The sequence below is a fragment of the Pecten maximus genome, chromosome 13 (genome assembly GCF_902652985.1).
Source record: "Pecten maximus chromosome 13, xPecMax1.1, whole genome shotgun sequence".
Classification (NCBI taxonomy): domain Eukaryota; kingdom Metazoa; phylum Mollusca; class Bivalvia; order Pectinida; family Pectinidae; genus Pecten; species Pecten maximus.
The window spans coordinates 5991758-6010812 of NC_047027.1; the positions used below are offsets into that span (position 1 = coordinate 5991758).

General features: G+C 37.2%; 1 protein-coding gene across 1 annotated transcript in view; it reads left to right on the forward strand.

Annotated features, from left to right (window-relative positions):
• The window catches only part of LOC117341306, a 31985-nt gene that overhangs the window by 8124 nt on the left and 4806 nt on the right, over positions 1 to 19055 (forward strand). Inside the window, exons 10-17 of the mRNA XM_033903160.1 lie at positions 5764 to 5809; positions 6316 to 6546; positions 7828 to 7902; positions 8104 to 8202; positions 10402 to 10572; positions 11360 to 11443; positions 15349 to 15461; positions 16429 to 16617. Coding sequence (XP_033759051.1) covers positions 5764 to 5809; positions 6316 to 6546; positions 7828 to 7902; positions 8104 to 8202; positions 10402 to 10572; positions 11360 to 11443; positions 15349 to 15461; positions 16429 to 16617 — 1008 coding nt within the window. The remainder of the gene's footprint in view (positions 1 to 5763; positions 5810 to 6315; positions 6547 to 7827; positions 7903 to 8103; positions 8203 to 10401; positions 10573 to 11359; positions 11444 to 15348; positions 15462 to 16428; positions 16618 to 19055) is intronic.

Below are 19055 nucleotides of genomic sequence, written 5' to 3' on the forward strand. Positions count from 1 at the left end.
TATATCATACAAATAGTACATTTGGATGGTGACCAATATATCATACAAATAGCACATTTGGATGGTGACCAATATATCGTACAAATAGCACATTAGGATGGTGACCAATATAACGTACAAATAGCACATTTGGATGGTGAAAATATATCGTACAAATAGCACATTAGGATGGTGACCAATATAACGTACAAATAACACATTAGGATGGTGACCAATATATCGTACAAATAGCACATTAGTATCGTGACCAATATATCGTACAAATAACACATTTGTATGATGACCAATATATCGTACAAATAGCACATTTGGATGATGACCAATATATCGTACAAATAGCACATTTGGACGGTGACCAATATATCATACAAATAGTACATTTGGATGGTGACCAATATATCGTACAAATAGCACATTTGGATGGTGACCAATATATCGTACAAATTGCACATTAGGATGGTGACCAATGTATCGTACAAATAGCACATTTGGATGGTGACCAATATATCGTACAAATTGCACATTAGGATGGTGACCAATATATCGTTCAAATAGCACATTAGGATGGTGATCAATATATCGTACAAATGGCACATTAGGATGGTGACCAATATATCGTACAAATAACACATTAGGATGGTGACCAATGTATCGTACAAATAGCACATTTGGATGGTGACCAATATATCGTACAAATTGCACATTAGGATGGTGACCAATATATCGTACAAATTGCACATTAGGATGGTGACCAATGTATCGTACAAATAGCACATTTGGATGGTGACCAATATATCATACAAATAGCACATTTGGATGGTGACCAATATATCGTACAAATTGCACATTAGGATGGTGACCAATATATCGTTCAAATAGCACATTAGGATGGTGATCAATATATCATACAAATAGCACATTAGGATGGTGACCAATATATCGTACAAATAACACATTAGGATGGTGACCAATATATCGTACAAATAGCACATTAGGATGGTGACCAATATATCGTACAAATAGCACATTTGGGTGGTGACCAATATATCGTACAAATAACACATTTGGATGGTGACCAATATATCGTACAAATAGCACATTTGGGTGGTGACCAATATATCGTACAAATAGCACATTTGAATGGTGACCAATATATCGTACAAATAGCACATTAGGATGGTGACCAATATATCGTACAAATAGCACATTTGGATGGTGACCAATATATCGTACAAATAGCACATTTGGATGGTGACCAATATATCGTACAAATAGCACATTTGGATGGTGACCAATATATCGTACAAATAGCACATTTGGATGGTGACCAATATATCGTACAAATGGCACATTAGGATGGTGACCAATATATCGTACAAATAGCACATTTGGATGGTGACCAATATATCGTACAAATAACACATTAGGATGGTGACCAATATATCGGTTACTGATAATGTTGTCATACAGGGTCGTTTATTCCGATAGCTCATTGTTCACTTATTTTAAGTCCTAGATCAGCGTTCGCGAAGAGGTAATAAAGTATTCTCGCAAAATCTAAATTATTTACAGTATACGATATTTTTCAGGCCTTTGAGAGAGTGACATGCCGAATAATTTACTTTTGTCTGTTTGTTTTTTGTTTTTTGTTTTTTCATTCTACCTCTTATTAAGCTTCGTATTACCGATAACAGTCGGAGTGCAAAACAAACAAAAAGATGACTTCATTTTGAGTTTTACATTTAACGTAAAGATGTATAATAATACTATGGTACATTGTACTTTATACTTTTCGTATTACTGATTACGGTCGATGGACGTTTGGCTTGGAATTATTATATCAGTTCACTTTACAGTACCATATTATTTCGACTCAGAGGCAAGATTCTGTATATGACATGTCTCATATTCATGATAAAATGTATTTACGTATAATACATACGTATCTGACTTCAAGACAATCACGTGACGTCATTTACTTAGTAAATGTTTATCAGCAGTTAATCCCTAGAAATATGAAATATAAAACTAACATCGATTGATTTATTTATCTTTTTATTTGATGATACTAATGGATAAATTTTGTTTATTTATAGTTTGATTTTAATCATTATGCATATAATATCAAAAATTGATTATGTTATTTATTAAGAGGATGTATGCTCCTTTATTTATTAAGAGGATGTATGCTCCTTTATTTATTAAGAGGATGTATCTCCTTTATTTATTAAGAGGATGTATGCTCCTTTATTTATTAAGAGGATGTATGCTCCTTTATTTATTAAGAGGATGTATCCTCCTTTATTTATTAAGAGGATGTATCCTCCTTTATTTATTAAGAGGATGTATGCTCCTTTATTTATTAAGAGGATGTATGCTCCTTTATTTATTAAGAGGATGTATGCTCCTTTATTTATTAAGAGGATGTATCCTCCTTTATTTATTAAGAGGATGTATGATCCTTTATTTATTAAGAGGATGTATGATCCTTTATTTATTAAGAGGATGTATCCTCCTTTATTTATTAAGAGGATGTATCCTCCTTTATTTATTAAGAGGATGTATGATCCTTTATTTATTAAGAGGATGTATGCTCCTTTATTTATTAAGAGGATGTATCCTCCTTTATTTATTAAGAGGATGTATGATCCTTTATTTATTAAGAGGATGTATGATCCTTTATTTATTAAGAGGATGTATCCTCCTTTATTTATTAAGAGGATGTATCCTCCTTTATTTATTAAGAGGATGTATGATCCTTTATTTATTAAGAGGATGTATGCTCCTTTATTTATTAAGAGGATGTATCCTCCTTTATTTATTAAGAGGATGTATGATCCTTTATTTATTAAGAGGATGTATGCTCCTTTATTTATTAAGAGGATGTATCCTCCTTTATTTATTAAGAGGATGTATCTCCTTTATTTATTAAGAGGATGTATGCTCCTTTATTTATTAAGAGGATGTATGCTCCTTTATTTATTAAGAGGATGTATGCTCCTTTATTTATTAAGAGGATGTATCTCCTTTATTTATTAAGAGGATGTATGCTCCTTTATTTATTAAGAGGATGTATGCTCCTTTATTTATTAAGAGGATGTATGCTCCTTTATTTATTAAGAGGATGTATGCTCCTTTAGATTAAGAGGATGTATGCTCCTTTATTTATTAAGAGGATGTATGCTCCTTTATTTATTAAGAGGATGTATCCTCCTTTATTTATTAAGAGGATGTATCTCCTTTATTTATTAAGAGGATGTATGATCCTTTATTTATTAAGAGGATGTATGCTCCTTTATTTATTAAGAGGATGTATCCTCCTTTATTTATTAAGAGGATGTATGATCCTTTATTTATTAAGAGGATGTATGCTCCTTTAGATTAAGAGGATGTATGCTCCTTTATTTATTAAGAGGATGTATGCTCCTTTATTTATTAAGAGGATGTATCCTCCTTTATTTATTAAGAGGATGTATGCTCCTTTATTTATTAAGAGGATGTATCCTCCTTTATTTATTAAGAGGATGTATCCTCCTTTATTTATTAAGAGGATGTATCTCCTTTATTTATTAAGAGGATGTATGATCCTTTATTTATTAAGAGGATGTATGCTCCTTTATTTATTAAGAGGATGTATCCTCCTTTATTTATTAAGAGGATGTATGATCCTTTATTTATTAAGAGGATGTATGCTCCTTTATTTATTAAGAGGATGTATGCTCCTTTATTTATTAAGAGGATGTATGCTCCTTTATTTATTAAGAGGATGTATGCTCCTTTATTTATTAAGAGGATGTATCTCCTTTATTTATTAAGAGGATGTATGCTCCTTTATTTATTAAGAGGATGTATCCTCCTTTATTTATTAAGAGGATGTATGCTCCTTTATTTATTAAGAGGATGTATCCTCCTTTATTTATTAAGAGGATGTATCCTCCTTTATTTATTAAGAGGATGTATGCTCCTTTATTTATTAAGAGGATGTATCCTCCTTTATTTATTAAGAGGATGTATGCTCCTTTATTTATTAAGAGGATGTATGCTCCTTTATTTATTAAGAGGATGTATGCTCCTTTATTTATTAAGAGGATGTATCTCCTTTATTTATTAAGAGGATGTATGCTCCTTTATTTATTAAGAGGATGTATGCTCCTTTATTTATTAAGAGGATGTATCTCCTTTATTTATTAAGAGGATGTATGCTCCTTTATTTATTAAGAGGATGTATGCTCCTTTAGATTAAGAGGATGTATGCTCCTTTATTTATTAAGAGGATGTATCTCCTTTATTTATTAAGAGGATGTATGCTCCTTTATTTATTAAGAGGATGTATGCTCCTTTATTTATTAAGAGGATGTATCTCCTTTATTTATTAAGAGGATGTATGCTCCTTTATTTATTAAGAGGATGTATCTCCTTTATTTATTAAGAGGATGTATCTCCTTTATTTATTAAGAGGATGTATGATCCTTTATTTATTAAGAGGATGTATGCTCCTTTATTTATTAAGAGGATGTATGCTCCTTTAGATTAAGAGGATGTATCTCCTTTATTTATTAAGAGGATGTATGATCCTTTATTTATTAAGAGGATGTATGCTCCTTTATTTATTAAGAGGATGTATCTCCTTTATTTATTAAGAGGATGTATGCTCCTTTATTTATTAAGAGGATGTATCTCCTTTATTTATTAAGAGGATGTATGCTCCTTTAGATTAAGAGGATGTATGCTCCTTTATTTATTAAGAGGATGTATGCTCCTTTATTTATTAAGAGGATGTATCCTCCTTTATTTATTAAGAGGATGTATGCTCCTTTATTTATTAAGAGGATGTATGCTCCTTTAGATTAAGAGGATGTATCCTCCTTTATTTATTAAGAGGATGTATCCTCCTTTATTTATTAAGAGGATGTATGCTCCTTTATTTATTAAGAGGATGTATCCTCCTTTATTTATTAAGAGGATGTATGCTCCTTTATTTATTAAGAGGATGTATCCTCCTTTATTTATTAAGAGGATGTATCTCCTTTATTTATTAAGAGGATGTATGCTCCTTTATTTATTAAGAGGATGTATGCTCCTTTATTTATTAAGAGGATGTATCTCCTTTATTTATTAAGAGGATGTATCTCCTTTATTTATTAAGAGGATGTATGATCCTTTATTTATTAAGAGGATGTATGCTCCTTTATTTATTAAGAGGATGTATCTCCTTTATTTATTAAGAGGATGTATGCTCCTTTATTTATTAAGAGGATGTATCTCCTTTATTTATTAAGAGGATGTATGCTCCTTTAGATTAAGAGGATGTATGCTCCTTTATTTATTAAGAGGATGTATGCTCCTTTATTTATTAAGAGGATGTATCCTCCTTTATTTATTAAGAGGATGTATGCTCCTTTATTTATTAAGAGGATGTATGCTCCTTTAGATTAAGAGGATGTATCCTCCTTTATTTATTAAGAGGATGTATCCTCCTTTATTTATTAAGAGGATGTATGCTCCTTTATTTATTAAGAGGATGTATCCTCCTTTATTTATTAAGAGGATGTATCCTCCTTTATTTATTAAGAGGATGTATCCTCCTTTATTTATTAAGAGGATGTATGCTCCTTTATTTATTAAGAGGATGTATGCTCCTTTATTTATTAAGAGGATGTATGCTCCTTTATTTATTAAGAGGATGTATGCTCCTTTAAATTAAAAGCAATAATCATGCAAAATTTCCTTTTTGTAATTTCGTTCATGGCTTTTCCTCCACAGAGATAGAATTAACGGCGTCAGTGTCATTCTGAAGTTCGTGACCGTGGTAAGTCCTAATCAAAATCACTGATTATCATAATGGTTGAATAAAGGAAATCTTGGTGTAGAACTTTACAAAATTTACACGTAGGTTTACTACCAATTCAAATATGTCAACGTAACATTTTATCTCCGGTGATTTTACTAAATCATGTACTTAATATTCAATAATGCATGTATGTACCGTACAAGCATGCAGTAATTATTTATATTATGGATGCATAACACTAATACTAAATCGACAATAGGGGGAGTGTTCTGCCGTTCGGAAATATTGGTTAGGGTTAGGGTTAGGGTTAGGCAAGAAATGTGTTCTATTTTCGGTTTACTCAAATTGATTTATGGTAAGCGTTTGGGTTAGGATTAGGCAAAATATGTTTTTCTTTTGAAATTGTATTCATGTAACTGTCATTATCAAAATTTTATTTCACATCTTCCCATAGTCTAGTAAAAAAAATATGTCTGTAAATCTTGTTTTCATCACGTGTTGATCATGTGACATCTGTTTAACAGCTCTGCGGAGTGGCGTTGATAGTGTCGGGGCTGCTTTTGAGGTTTGATGACGTATTTGAAGATATCAACCTGTATCCAATATTCTACCCTCTCGGATTTAACAACCGTCGTTTCACCTTTTATTTAACCGCCGTCGCCTATGGAATGCTGGGATTGGGAATCACGGAGATGGTTGTATCGTTATATGGACTGATTACATATTGCTGGGACTCCAAATTCCTAGTATACATAGTACGGTAACATTATCTTTCTATAAAGAAACGACAACTGTTTTTAATTAACTGTGAGATTTTAAGTTTAACATCGCTCATGTGAGGCTTTAACAGTTGAGTAGACTTTGAAAACCCCCTTTTTAGTATTCATAAACATAATATGATCAAATCTGATCCGGTTATACATGTATTAACAGATCGTTTATGTTGATATACTGCTGTAAAACAAACTTGAAATACTGCTAAGTAGGTTCGTGGTATTGGATATTAGGACACTAATAGGAAATACTGCTAAGTAGGTTCGAGGTATTGGATATTAGACCACTAATAGGAAATACTGCTAAGTAGGTTCGTGGTATTGGATATTAGAACACTAATAGGAAATACTGCTAAGTAGGTTCGTGGTATTGGATATTAGAACACTAATAGGAAATACTGCTAAGTAGGTTCGTGGTATTGGATATTAGACCACTAATAGGAAATACTGCTAAGTAGGTTCGTGGTATTGGATATTAGACCACTAATAGGAAATACTGCTAAGTAGGTTCGTGGTATTGGATATTAGAAAACTAATAGGAAATACTGCTAAGTAAGTTCGTGGTATTGGATATTAGAACATTGATTAGGAAATACTGCTATGTAGACTTGTGGTATACCTTAAATGAAGAAAACACACCATACAAAAATGCAATTGTTGATGTATGGTCGTTAACTGAAAAGTACAATTACCTTAAAAAATATTACGCTTAGTCAAAATTACGAGGATAGTTCAAAATGAGGCTTACTTTCCAAAACATTCAATATAACATAAAGTTACAAGTGGTCAGAATAATGCATGAAGATATTAGGGTTGTCAGTTTACAAAACTCTCAAGGTTTATATTTTCTAAAGGCTCCTACCTGTTGATAACCCTTATTCACTTTCGAATCAATATAACATTAAAATAGAAACCTCAAACATAGCATGTCACCATACAGTTTGTCTAAATAGAGTAAATAAATTTGTGGAATAGCCCGGCAATATTTAACCAATCAAAACATTGCATTCTATACATGGCATTGATATCCTTTATTAATCTCAATGCATTGTTTATCAATGAAGTTTACCTCAAACTGATAGCTACAATGAACTTTGAATACCGGTAAAAAATTAAAACGAATATGTCTTAGGGGGTTAAGTTAAACTAGATAATGAAATCAGTATGCATTAACACACTCCAGTAAATTTACCTTCCAGTCGGTAATAGAAATAAATGTTTAACAAAGTAATGACGTTAAAATGTTAATTTCCTTTGTTTTAGTTGATTGTGTTGCGTGGCGCCTTTACTGTTTCGATGGTTGTGATCTTGGGGCTATGTATCGAGTCCACAAGCAGCGTAGGTACAGCTCGTGTATTGATATGGAAGGCTTTTGTTGCTTAGATTTTTATTTGGCGTTTTTTTATGTATGTATATGTTTACTTATCAATTTCTATTTATTCATTCATTCATTAATTTATTTATATTTATTCATTCATTGCTTTTTGTTTATATATGTTTTGTTATGGACCTTAAATAATACGGATGATTATTTTCCAGATCTATTGGACCATGTACGATCAACTTATTACAGAATTTCAGAAATATTCTGATTATACTCAAAGTTCTGGGTTACCTTGGAAATTTCTTTATTTTAAGGTAAGCTCGATTCTTCAAACAGTAAATGAATAATTATACATAAAAAACTTAAATTTTGATTATGTTGCTAGACAATACTATCTAGTGACGCAATGATGATCGGATATAATGGAAATAATAATCTTTTTTAATGAGAACTGAGCCGATAACGAATTGTTTTTTTTTTTTTTTTAATCAATCATTGACATATGAATGTTTCCACACCTATATAGTATTCTAATGAGTATTATTTATTGACACGTTTGATTCATATTGATATTGGTAAGTTAGGGATGTACGAGGGATGATTAATATGTTGTGAGCCTTACGTTGAAGGAGGTACTCAAGGATCTTCTTTTTAAGTCTTACGGTTTTTGACTATTCTATAGGGCCGAGTAATCGAGGACTTGTCTCATTTGATTAGTTTATATGGACGAGTTAGCACTCAAGTAAACAAGACAAGCGGCTTTGGCAAAATGGACAAAATCGGTGAAAGACCAGTGATCCAATATTTGCATAAAAAAGGTTTATACAGGGTATCCATAATGATATCATTATGGTAGCAATACTAGGGAAAGATGCCCCTTCATATGCTACAGTGAAATGGTGGGTGACGGAATTTAAGCGTGGCCGACAGAGCCTTGAGGATGACCCCCGTCCTGGAAGGCCTGTTAATGTCGCAATCCCAGAAATGGCCAATAAAGTTCATGATATTGTTATGACTAACAGACGAGTCACAGAAAGATATATAGCCGACAGAGTTGGCATTTCACAGGAAAGAGTACATTCCATTCTGGCCGAGGATCTTGCGATGAGAAAGCTTTCGGCCCGATGGGTACCAACATTTCTGACAGTTCATCAGAAGCACACCAGACGCACATTATCGCATGTTAATCTTAACCTTTATGAGATCCTGCCAACTTTCTTCACAGATTTGTGACTATGGATGCAACTTAGATCCATCATTTTATCCCTGTAGCCAAACAACAATCGAAACAATGGAAGCACCCTAGGTCTCCCCCGCCAAAGAAGGTAAAAACAGTTCCTTCAGCTGGGAATGTTATGGCCTCGGTTTTCTGGGATGCAGATGGTATTCTGCTGATAGATTATCTCCAAAAGGGACACATATTTCATGATACAAACTATGCTTCACTTCTGAGGCAGTTACGGCCAAATATGAAACTTCAGCGACCGGAAAGCTCATTAAAGGTGTGTTATTCCATCAGGACAATGCTCCTGTCAGCCAAAGCAATGGCTGCTATTTACGATTGTAGATTTACATTGATTGAGCATCCGCCTTATTCACCTGCTCTCACTCCATCACACTTTCATCTTTTTCCAAAACTGAAAACAGCTATTCCACGCACCTACTTTCAGTCCGATGATGTTGTCATACATACAGTGGATGACTTTCTCGACAGCCAAGAAAAGGAGTTCTATAAAAGTGGCTTTTAGGCCCTTAAACACTGCTGGCAAAGTGTAAAGATACTGAAGGAGAATATGTTGAAAAATAATGCAAAATGTCCGCAAAGTTCAAATCCTTCAATATGAGGCTCACAACATATCAATCAGCCCTCGTACTATGACTGTTACTGATATTCACTCCCTAGGATTTGAACACACAGCTAGCAGATTATGTAATCGATAACATACATAAACAGGCCTTTCCTATTATAGTTGATAATATATCACGTATTTACAACCGATTTCCCTCCATTAGACTATAATATATAGAATATTTACCGTAAAGTTTGTAACATTGTAAAATTTTGCTCTATTTCCGGTCATCAAGTATAACGCCAAATGAAATATTTGGCAAATTTACCGTGAATTGTTAATATACATTATGTGTAGAAGCGTTCGCCTGTTTACTGCAGAATGTGTGCATGGCAGTGTAACGTGAAATTTGTTAACCACGAACTAGTCCCGACTGAAAACAACCGTGAAATATTAGCAACTACTGTATAGATATTGGAACTATTAAACATTTCACGGCGCTAATATTTCGCGGTTGTCCCAGTCCGACCTAGGTCATGGGATGCACATTTCGCGCCAACAAACCTTGTAAATATTCAACAGTGAAAATTCGTTACGTTTGCTTGCATGTAAAACGAATCGTTTGATTTTAATGTTCGCGTTATATTTAATAACCGTGAATATAGTGAAATAATAACCCCTGCGAATACTACTAACTACACAGAATGTACCTTTTACCATCAGATGGAGTGTTGCGGTATAGGTAACTACGGGGACTTCGCTGGATTATCTTTACAATACGGCAGGAGGATACCAATCCACTGTTGTACCAACGTCACAGAATGGGACCCGGGACTGGAATCGGGTCTCGAGGACTGTACAGATAATCTCCAACCGGGCCTCTTTCACGAGACGGTAAGGTGTACCGTAAAAGGTTGTGCCACAAAGTAAATCTTATTACAACTGAGTTTGAAAGGAACTTTTCAAAGATGCTTCGTTCATGTGACCACTCAAATTATGTCAAGTATCGCACTGGATTACATCTAAGCGGTCATGAGCTCGGTGCTATCGGGGGTGTCGGTGTTCTGTTAGATAATGTGTACTACATCTAAACTGTCTTCATTATACAGATGTATTGGTATTTTAATATCACAGCTGTTACACTTGTGTTTATATACATGTATGACAATGTTACAATATTTGCAAAAAGAACGTGCGGGCGGTATAAAAGTAGATCGTCAATTTAAACCGAATGTATTCATACGCCAGCAGTAGATTGGATAACTGTTTCTCTTACACTGAACATGGCTATCCACAATTTCCTTCTCGCATCCTAAAGCTGTGGCAAATAACAAGTTCTAAGCACTTATTTAACAATTGAATTACGTCATGGCAACGGATGTCGACCTCAAAGGATAAGATATTTCGGCTGTCAAAAACTCGGCAAGCCTCTTGTTAGCAATTGTTGAATTCTTCCCTCCAGATCATCCTGTTTCATCCCCAATAGACTAAGATAGTACAACAGATGATTTCCCAATCTTTTCTCTCTACCTCCATTTAATAAATAATGATAAGCAATAACCAAACTGATACTTCACCTTTCTTGAATTACATATAGAATGGTGGGATAAAAAGGGAGTTGCACCTTGAAAAGTGTTGGAATTAACTTCTTTGTGTTTTGATTTTGATACTTATTTTACAGGGATGTAACGATGTACTGTTGGATAGGTTTGGAGGATACATGATCATCTTAATTTGTCTGCTTTTTTTCTTAATACTGTTCCAGGTAAGTTTTGTGTGTTGTTCTGCATACTTACTAGAGGGGACATTGAGATAAATATACAGCCTGACCTCGTTATAACATCACAACACCACCTCGTTATAACACCACAACACCACCTCGTTATAACACAACACCACCTCGTTATCACACCACAATACCACCTCGTTATAACACCACAACACCACCTCGTCATAACACCACAACACCACAACACCTCGTTATAACACCACCTCGTTATAACACCACAACACCACCTCGTTATAACACCACAACACCACCTCGTTATAACACCACAACACCACCTCGTTATAACACCACAACACCACCTCGTTATAATACCTCAACACCACCTCGTTATAACATCACAACACCACCTCGTTATAACATCACAACACCACCTCGTTATAACACCACAACACCACAACACCTCGTTATAACACCCCAACACCACCTCGTTATAACACCACAACACCACCTCGTTATGACACCACAACACCACCTCGTTATAACACCACAACACCGCCTCGTTATAACATCACAACACCACCTCGTTATAACACCACAACACCTCGTTATAACACCACAACACCACCTCGTTATAACACCACAACACCACCTCGTTATGACACCACAACACCACCTCGTTATAACACCACAACACCGCCTCGTTATAACATCACAATCACAACACCACCTCGTTATAACACCACAACACCACCTCGTTATAACACCACAACACCACCTCGTTATAACACCACAACACCACCTCGTTATAACACCACAACACCACCTCGTTATAACACCACAACACCACCTCGTTATAACATCACAACACCACCTCGTTATAACACCACATCACCACCTCGTTATAACACCACAACACCACAACACCTCGTTATAACACCACAAGACCACCTGGTTATACATCACAACAACATCTCGTTATACCACACTTTTTGTCTTTCTGTAGCATGCTGGGATGAAGGGCTACCAAGTCTGTTCAAATGAATGACCATGACCTTCATTCAAGGTCACAGGAGTCAAAAAGGCTAAAATCTTTAAACGACTCCTTCTCAATAACCAAGAGTCCCAGACAGTTTCCTGCAAAAAATATTTCATTACTTATATTCGAATGATGCTTTCAAAAATCGTCTGTCTATTTATTTTAGACTATGATAAATAATTTCTTTCACCAGTTATGGACGTGATTTATGACTGGATGAGAAATCGCCTGGATCAAGACATGTGCCTCAGGGCTATTCTTTTTCTTTCGTCATTAATGTAATGTTACTGTCTTGCTATTTTTAAGGATTGCTTGTCATATTTTGATATACATTGGGATAAAACATACATTGGGTGTTCAAGAATATCCAGTGACGTGCCTTAGCGTTAGCACGTTATATTATGCTAGAACATCCACTGTATGTTATACCCCCATGCATGTCAAAAATATGACAATCAATGGTTATATTTACATTTTGCAATGTCATTGTCGCTCCGGGAAGAAAATATATACACGCATGTAACATTGTTAAATTCAAGAGGGTTTAAGCCACGGGCAACGGACTAATAAATGAGAGTTAACAAAATAGTCCACCTGATAAACTGCTTATACAACGAGGATTTCAACACTGTAACTAATTTAAAAAATTTAAATTCCAATATGTATCTGATATTGACCAAGTGTAATATTTGATAACACTATCTTTCCAAAGTGAGTAAAATGACCCCTTAAACTCTGATCAATGTATTACTACGCGGCCGCCTAAATGCTTATGTCAACACTTGGAGACATATAGGTACTGTGCAGTGGGATTGTAAATACAATTCAATGACGTTTAACTTGATTAGTTCTATAACTATATATTTATTTACAAATACTGGCATCCCTTGTCGTCTGTGTAATACCGTTACCTTCCTATTGTTCTCACATACTTCATAGGTGAATCTCCTTTTTGGGTAAGGAAAACATAACTCTCTTTTACCGGAGAAGTGAAAAGACAGCTGGTCACTTACAATAGCATTACGTCACCATTTTAGGTAGCGTTGCCACTTAGCAAATTAATAACGTCATCAATTTTGACGCATAGTTTAAGGACATTGGTGTTAATGCAATGAAAGTGGTTCACAACACCTTACAATTTGAAGAGGAATATCTCAACCCGAGTGTAACAGTTTGGCTGGCTAGTACAAGCTTCGTGCTGACTATCTTCTACACTCGGGTAGAGATATATCTGACTATCTTCTACACTCGGGTAGAGATATATCTGACTATCTTCTACACTCGGGTAGAGATATATCTGACTATCTTCTACACTCGGGTAGAGATATATCTGACTATCTTCTACACTCGGGTAGAGATATATCTGACTATCTTCTACACTCGGGTAGAGATATATCTGACTATCTTCTACACTCGGGTAGAGATATATCTGACTATCTTCTACACTCGGGTAGAGATATATCTGACTATCTTCTACACTCGGGTAGAGATATATCTGACTATCTTCTACACTCGGGTAGAGATATATCTGACTATCTTCTACACTCGGGTAGAGATATATCTGACTATCTTCTACACTCGGGTAGAGATATATCTGACTATCTTCTACACTCGGGTAGAGATATATCTGACTATCTTCTACACTCGGGTAGAGATATATCTGACTATCTTCTACACTCGGGTAGAGATATATCTGACTATCTTCTACACTCGGGTAGAGATATATCTGACTATCTTCTACACTCGGGTAGAGATATATCTGACTATCTTCTACACTCGGGTAGAGATATATCTGACTATCTTCTACACTCGGGTAGAGATATATCTGACTATCTTCTACACTCGGGTAGAGATATATCTGACTATCTTCTACACTCGGGTAGAGATATATCTGACTATCTTCTACACTCGGGTAGAGATATATCTGACTATCTTCTACACTCGGGTAGAGATATATCTGACTATCTTCTACACTCGGGTAGAGATATATCTGACTATCTTCTACACTCGGGTAGAGATATATCTGACTATCTTCTACACTCGGGTAGAGATATATCTGACTATCTTCTACACTCGGGTAGAGATATATCTGACTATCTTCTACACTCGGGTAGAGATATATCTGACTATCTTCTACACTCGGGTAGAGATATATCTGACTATCTTCTACACTCGGGTAGAGATATATCTGACTATCTTCTACACTCGGGTAGAGATATATCTGACTATCTTCTACACTCGGGTAGAGATATATCTGACTATCTTCTACACTCGGGTAGAGATATATCTGACTATCTTCTACACTCGGGTAGAGATATATCTGACTATCTTCTACACTCGGGTAGAGATATATCTGACTATCTTCTACACTCGGGTAGAGATATATCTGACTATCTTCTACACTCGGGTAGAGATATATCTGACTATCTTCTACACTCGGGTAGAGATATATCTGACTATCTTCTACACTCGGGTAGAGATATATCTGACTATCTTCTACACTCGGGTAGAGATATATCTGACTATCTTCTACACTCGGGTAGAGATATATCTGACTATCTTCTACACTCGGGTAGAGATATATCTGACTATCTTCTACACTCGGGTAGAGATATATCTGACTATCTTCTACACTCGGGTAGAGATATATCTGACTATCTTCTACACTCGGGTAGAGATATATCTGACTATCTTCTACACTCGGGTAGAGATATATCTGACTATCTTCTACACTCGGGTAGAGATATATCTGACTATCTTCTACACTCGGGTAGAGATATATCTGCCGACGGAACAAGTCCGTGTAGGGTTCTATTGTCCCATCCTAATATATCTAGTATAGGTATTTACATGAAAGTTATCAAATAATGCTTTGTTTTGATTGTTCTATTGTTCTTTTATGCAGATATTTGATATAGTGACGAGTGGGCGCCGAATATATATAATAAAACCTGGTTCCCTCATTGATAAAGAAATCGGAATCCTTGTTAAATCTGTGACAGGAAAGTGTCACGATAAGTAAGTACATGTATATTGTCAGTACTGTTAGATTGAACATTCCATTATATTTCCATTTATTGATAGTAACATTCCTGCCTGCTTCCATTACCTAAAGCATTTCTCTCTGAATTCTTTATCATGGCCTTGTTCCCAGTATTACTATTGTCGTGAAATATGGTGACAGCTGACTGAAAAATCGACATACGCTGTTGATAAAGACAAAGGAAAATTATCATGGTCGTCAACTCGATGTTCATTAATACAGAGCGGGTACAGTCAGGGAAGCAGAATACACATGTTATTATTCTGTTTATATTTTTCTATGAATCAATAGACTTTGAGACTCGCACGTCTATGTTTTATTGTTGTTTATGTTGGTATTGTTGTTTTAGAAATGTGTAAATCCTGTAGGAAGTGACCTGTACAGTCATGGTATACTGGTCATTATACCACACGTACACGTTAAAATTTAACTTGTTTAAAAATGATGGATATTTTATTGAAATTAAACTTGTTAAATAATGAGGTATATTTAAATGAAATTAAAATTGTAAAAAAATGAAGGATATTTAATTGAAATTAAACTTGTTTGAAAATGATAGATTTTTAATTGAAATTTAACTTGTTAAAATTATGGATATTTAATTGAAATCAGGCCTGTGACAAGTCAAGTTATTTTAAGCATAACGCACAAATATCATTCACAAATGACTCATTAAACATTTATTGTAGTCGAACTTTGTTATCTGGAACTCTGATAACTCGAAAACCCTACTTAACACAAAGCATATACACGTACATATGTATTTATATCCGATAGTAAAAACTATTTATGAAATATATTCGGTTTTCTCGAATACCGGGGGTATCACGAAGCTTTTGAATTACCTAATTGAGATAACCGAGATAACTTCGAGATAACGATGTCCGACATATCATTATTCGTCTAAAGTATCAATCTCATTAACATGTTATTATTCTGCAGCAAAATCACGGATTCCAGTGAGGCGTCGGTGACTGCCGAGCCCAGCGAGGTTGACGCCGGTCCGAGCCTACCTCTGATCGAGGACAGCAAAAGAAACACGATATTACCTTCACTAAAAGGTCAACAGCCAGCACCGAGTACGGCCACGCCCCCCTCAGAGACAACGGTAGGCCCCAGGGGGCGGGCAAGGTACGTATTCAATAAACGTCAAGGTCATGTTTAATAATTATTTTCTCGGGTTCAGAACTTTTCGAGTGCAGTTTGAACCAGTATAGGTAATTAATAGATATTTGTATGAATACATAATGCTTGTATATCTATTGAGTCGGATTTGCATATATATCCTGGGTAGGATTTATATAGAGAGACGGGGTCATGATAGACAAATCGGTTAGAGTCTTGCCACGTTACCTCCGGATACAGGGGTCACGATAGCTCAGTCAGTTAGAGCTCGGCGATGTAACCTACGGATACAGGGGTCACGATAACTCAGTCAGTTAGAGCCCGGCGATGTAACCTACGGATACAGGGGTCACGATAACTCAGTCAGTTAGAGCTCGGCGATACAGGGGTCACGATACCTCAGTCAGTTAGAGCTCGGCGATACAGGGGTCACGATAACTCAGTCAGTAAGAGCTCGGCGATGTAACCTCCGGATACAGGGGTCACGATAACTCAGTCAGTTAGAGCTCGGCGATACAGGGGTCACGATAACTCAGTCAGTAAGAGCTCGGCGATGTAACCTCCGGATACAGGGGTCACGATAACTCAGTCGGTTAGAGCCCGGCGATGTAACCTCCGGATACAGGGGTCACGATAACTCAGTCAGTTAGAGCTCGGCGATGTAACCTACGGATACAGGGGTCACGATAACTCAGTCAGTAAGAGCTCGGCGATGTAACCTCCGGATACAGGGGTCACGATAAGTCGGTTAGAGCCCGGCGATGTAACCTCCGGATACAGGGGTCACGATAACTCAATCAGTTAGAGCTCGGCGATGTAACCTCCGGATACAGGGGTCACGATAAGTCAGTCGGTTAGAGCTCGGCGATGTAACCTCCGGATACAGGGGTCACGATAAGTCAGTCGGTTAGAGCTCGGCGATGTAACCTCCGGATACAGGGGTCACGATAAGACGGTTAGAGCCCGGCGATGTAACCTCCGGATACAGGGGTCACGATAACTCAGTCAGTTAGAGCTCGGCGATGTAACCTCCGGATACAGGGGTCACGATAACTCAGTCAGTTAGAGCTCGGCGATGTAACCTACGGATACAGGGGTCACGATAACTCAGTCAGTAAGAGCTCGGCGATGTAACCTCCGGATACAGGGGTCACGATAACTCAGTCGGTTAGAGCTCGGCGATGTAACCTCCGGATACAGGGGTCACGATAACTCAGTCGGTTAGAGCCCGGCGATGTAACCTCCGGATACAGGGGTCACGATAACTCAGTCAGTTAGAGCTCGGCGATGTAACCTCCGGATACAGGGGTCACGATAACTCAGTCGGTTAGAGCTCGGCGATGTAACCTCCGGATACAGGGGTCACGATAAGTCAGTCGGTTAGAGCTCGACGATGTAACCTCCGGATACAGGGGTCACGATAACTCAGTCAGTTAGAGCCCGGCGATGTAACCTCCGGATACAGGGGTCACGATAACTCAGTCGGTTAGAGCTCGGCGATGTAACCTCCGGATACAGGGGTCACGATAACTCAGTCAGTTAGAGCTCGGCGATGTAACCTCCGGATACAGGGGTCACGATAACTCAGTCAGTTAGAGCTCGGTGATGTAACCTCCGGCTACAGGGGTCACGATAAGTCAGTCGGTTAGAGCTCGACGATGTAACCTCCGGATACAGGGGTCACGATAACTCAGTCGGTAAGAGCCCGGCGATGTAACCTCCGGATACAGGGGTCACGATAAGTCGGTTAGAGCCCGGCGATGTAACCTCCGGATACAGGGGTCACGATAAGTCAGTCAGTTAGAGCTCGGCGATACAGGGGTCACGATACCTCAGTCAGTTAGAGCTCGGCGATGTAACCTCCAGATACAGGGGTCACGATAACTCAGTCAGTTAGAGCTCGGCGATGTAACCTCCGGATACAGGGGTCACGATAAGTCGGTTAGAGCCCGGCGATGTAACCTCCGGATACAGGGGTCACGATACGTCGGTTAGAGCCCGGCCACGTATCCTCCGGATACAGGGGTTACGATAAGTCAGTCAGTTAGAGCTCGGCGATGTAACCTCCGGCTACAGGGGTCACGATAACTCAGTCGGTTAGAGCTCGGCGATGTAACCTCCGGATACAGGGGCCGCGATAACTCAGTCAGTTAGAGCTCGGCGATGTAACCTCCGGATACAGGGGTCACGATAACTCAGTCGGTTAGAGCTCGGCGATGTAACCTCCGGATACAGGGGTCACGATAAGTCAGTCGGTTAGAGCTCGGCGATACAGGGGTCACGATAACTCAGTCAGTTAGAGCTCGGCGATGTAACCTCCGGATACAGGGGTCACGATAACTCAGTCGGTTAGAGCTCGGCGATGTAACCTCCGGATACAGGGGTCACGATAAGTCGGTTAGAGCCCGGCGATGTAACCTCCGGATACAGGGGTCACGATAACT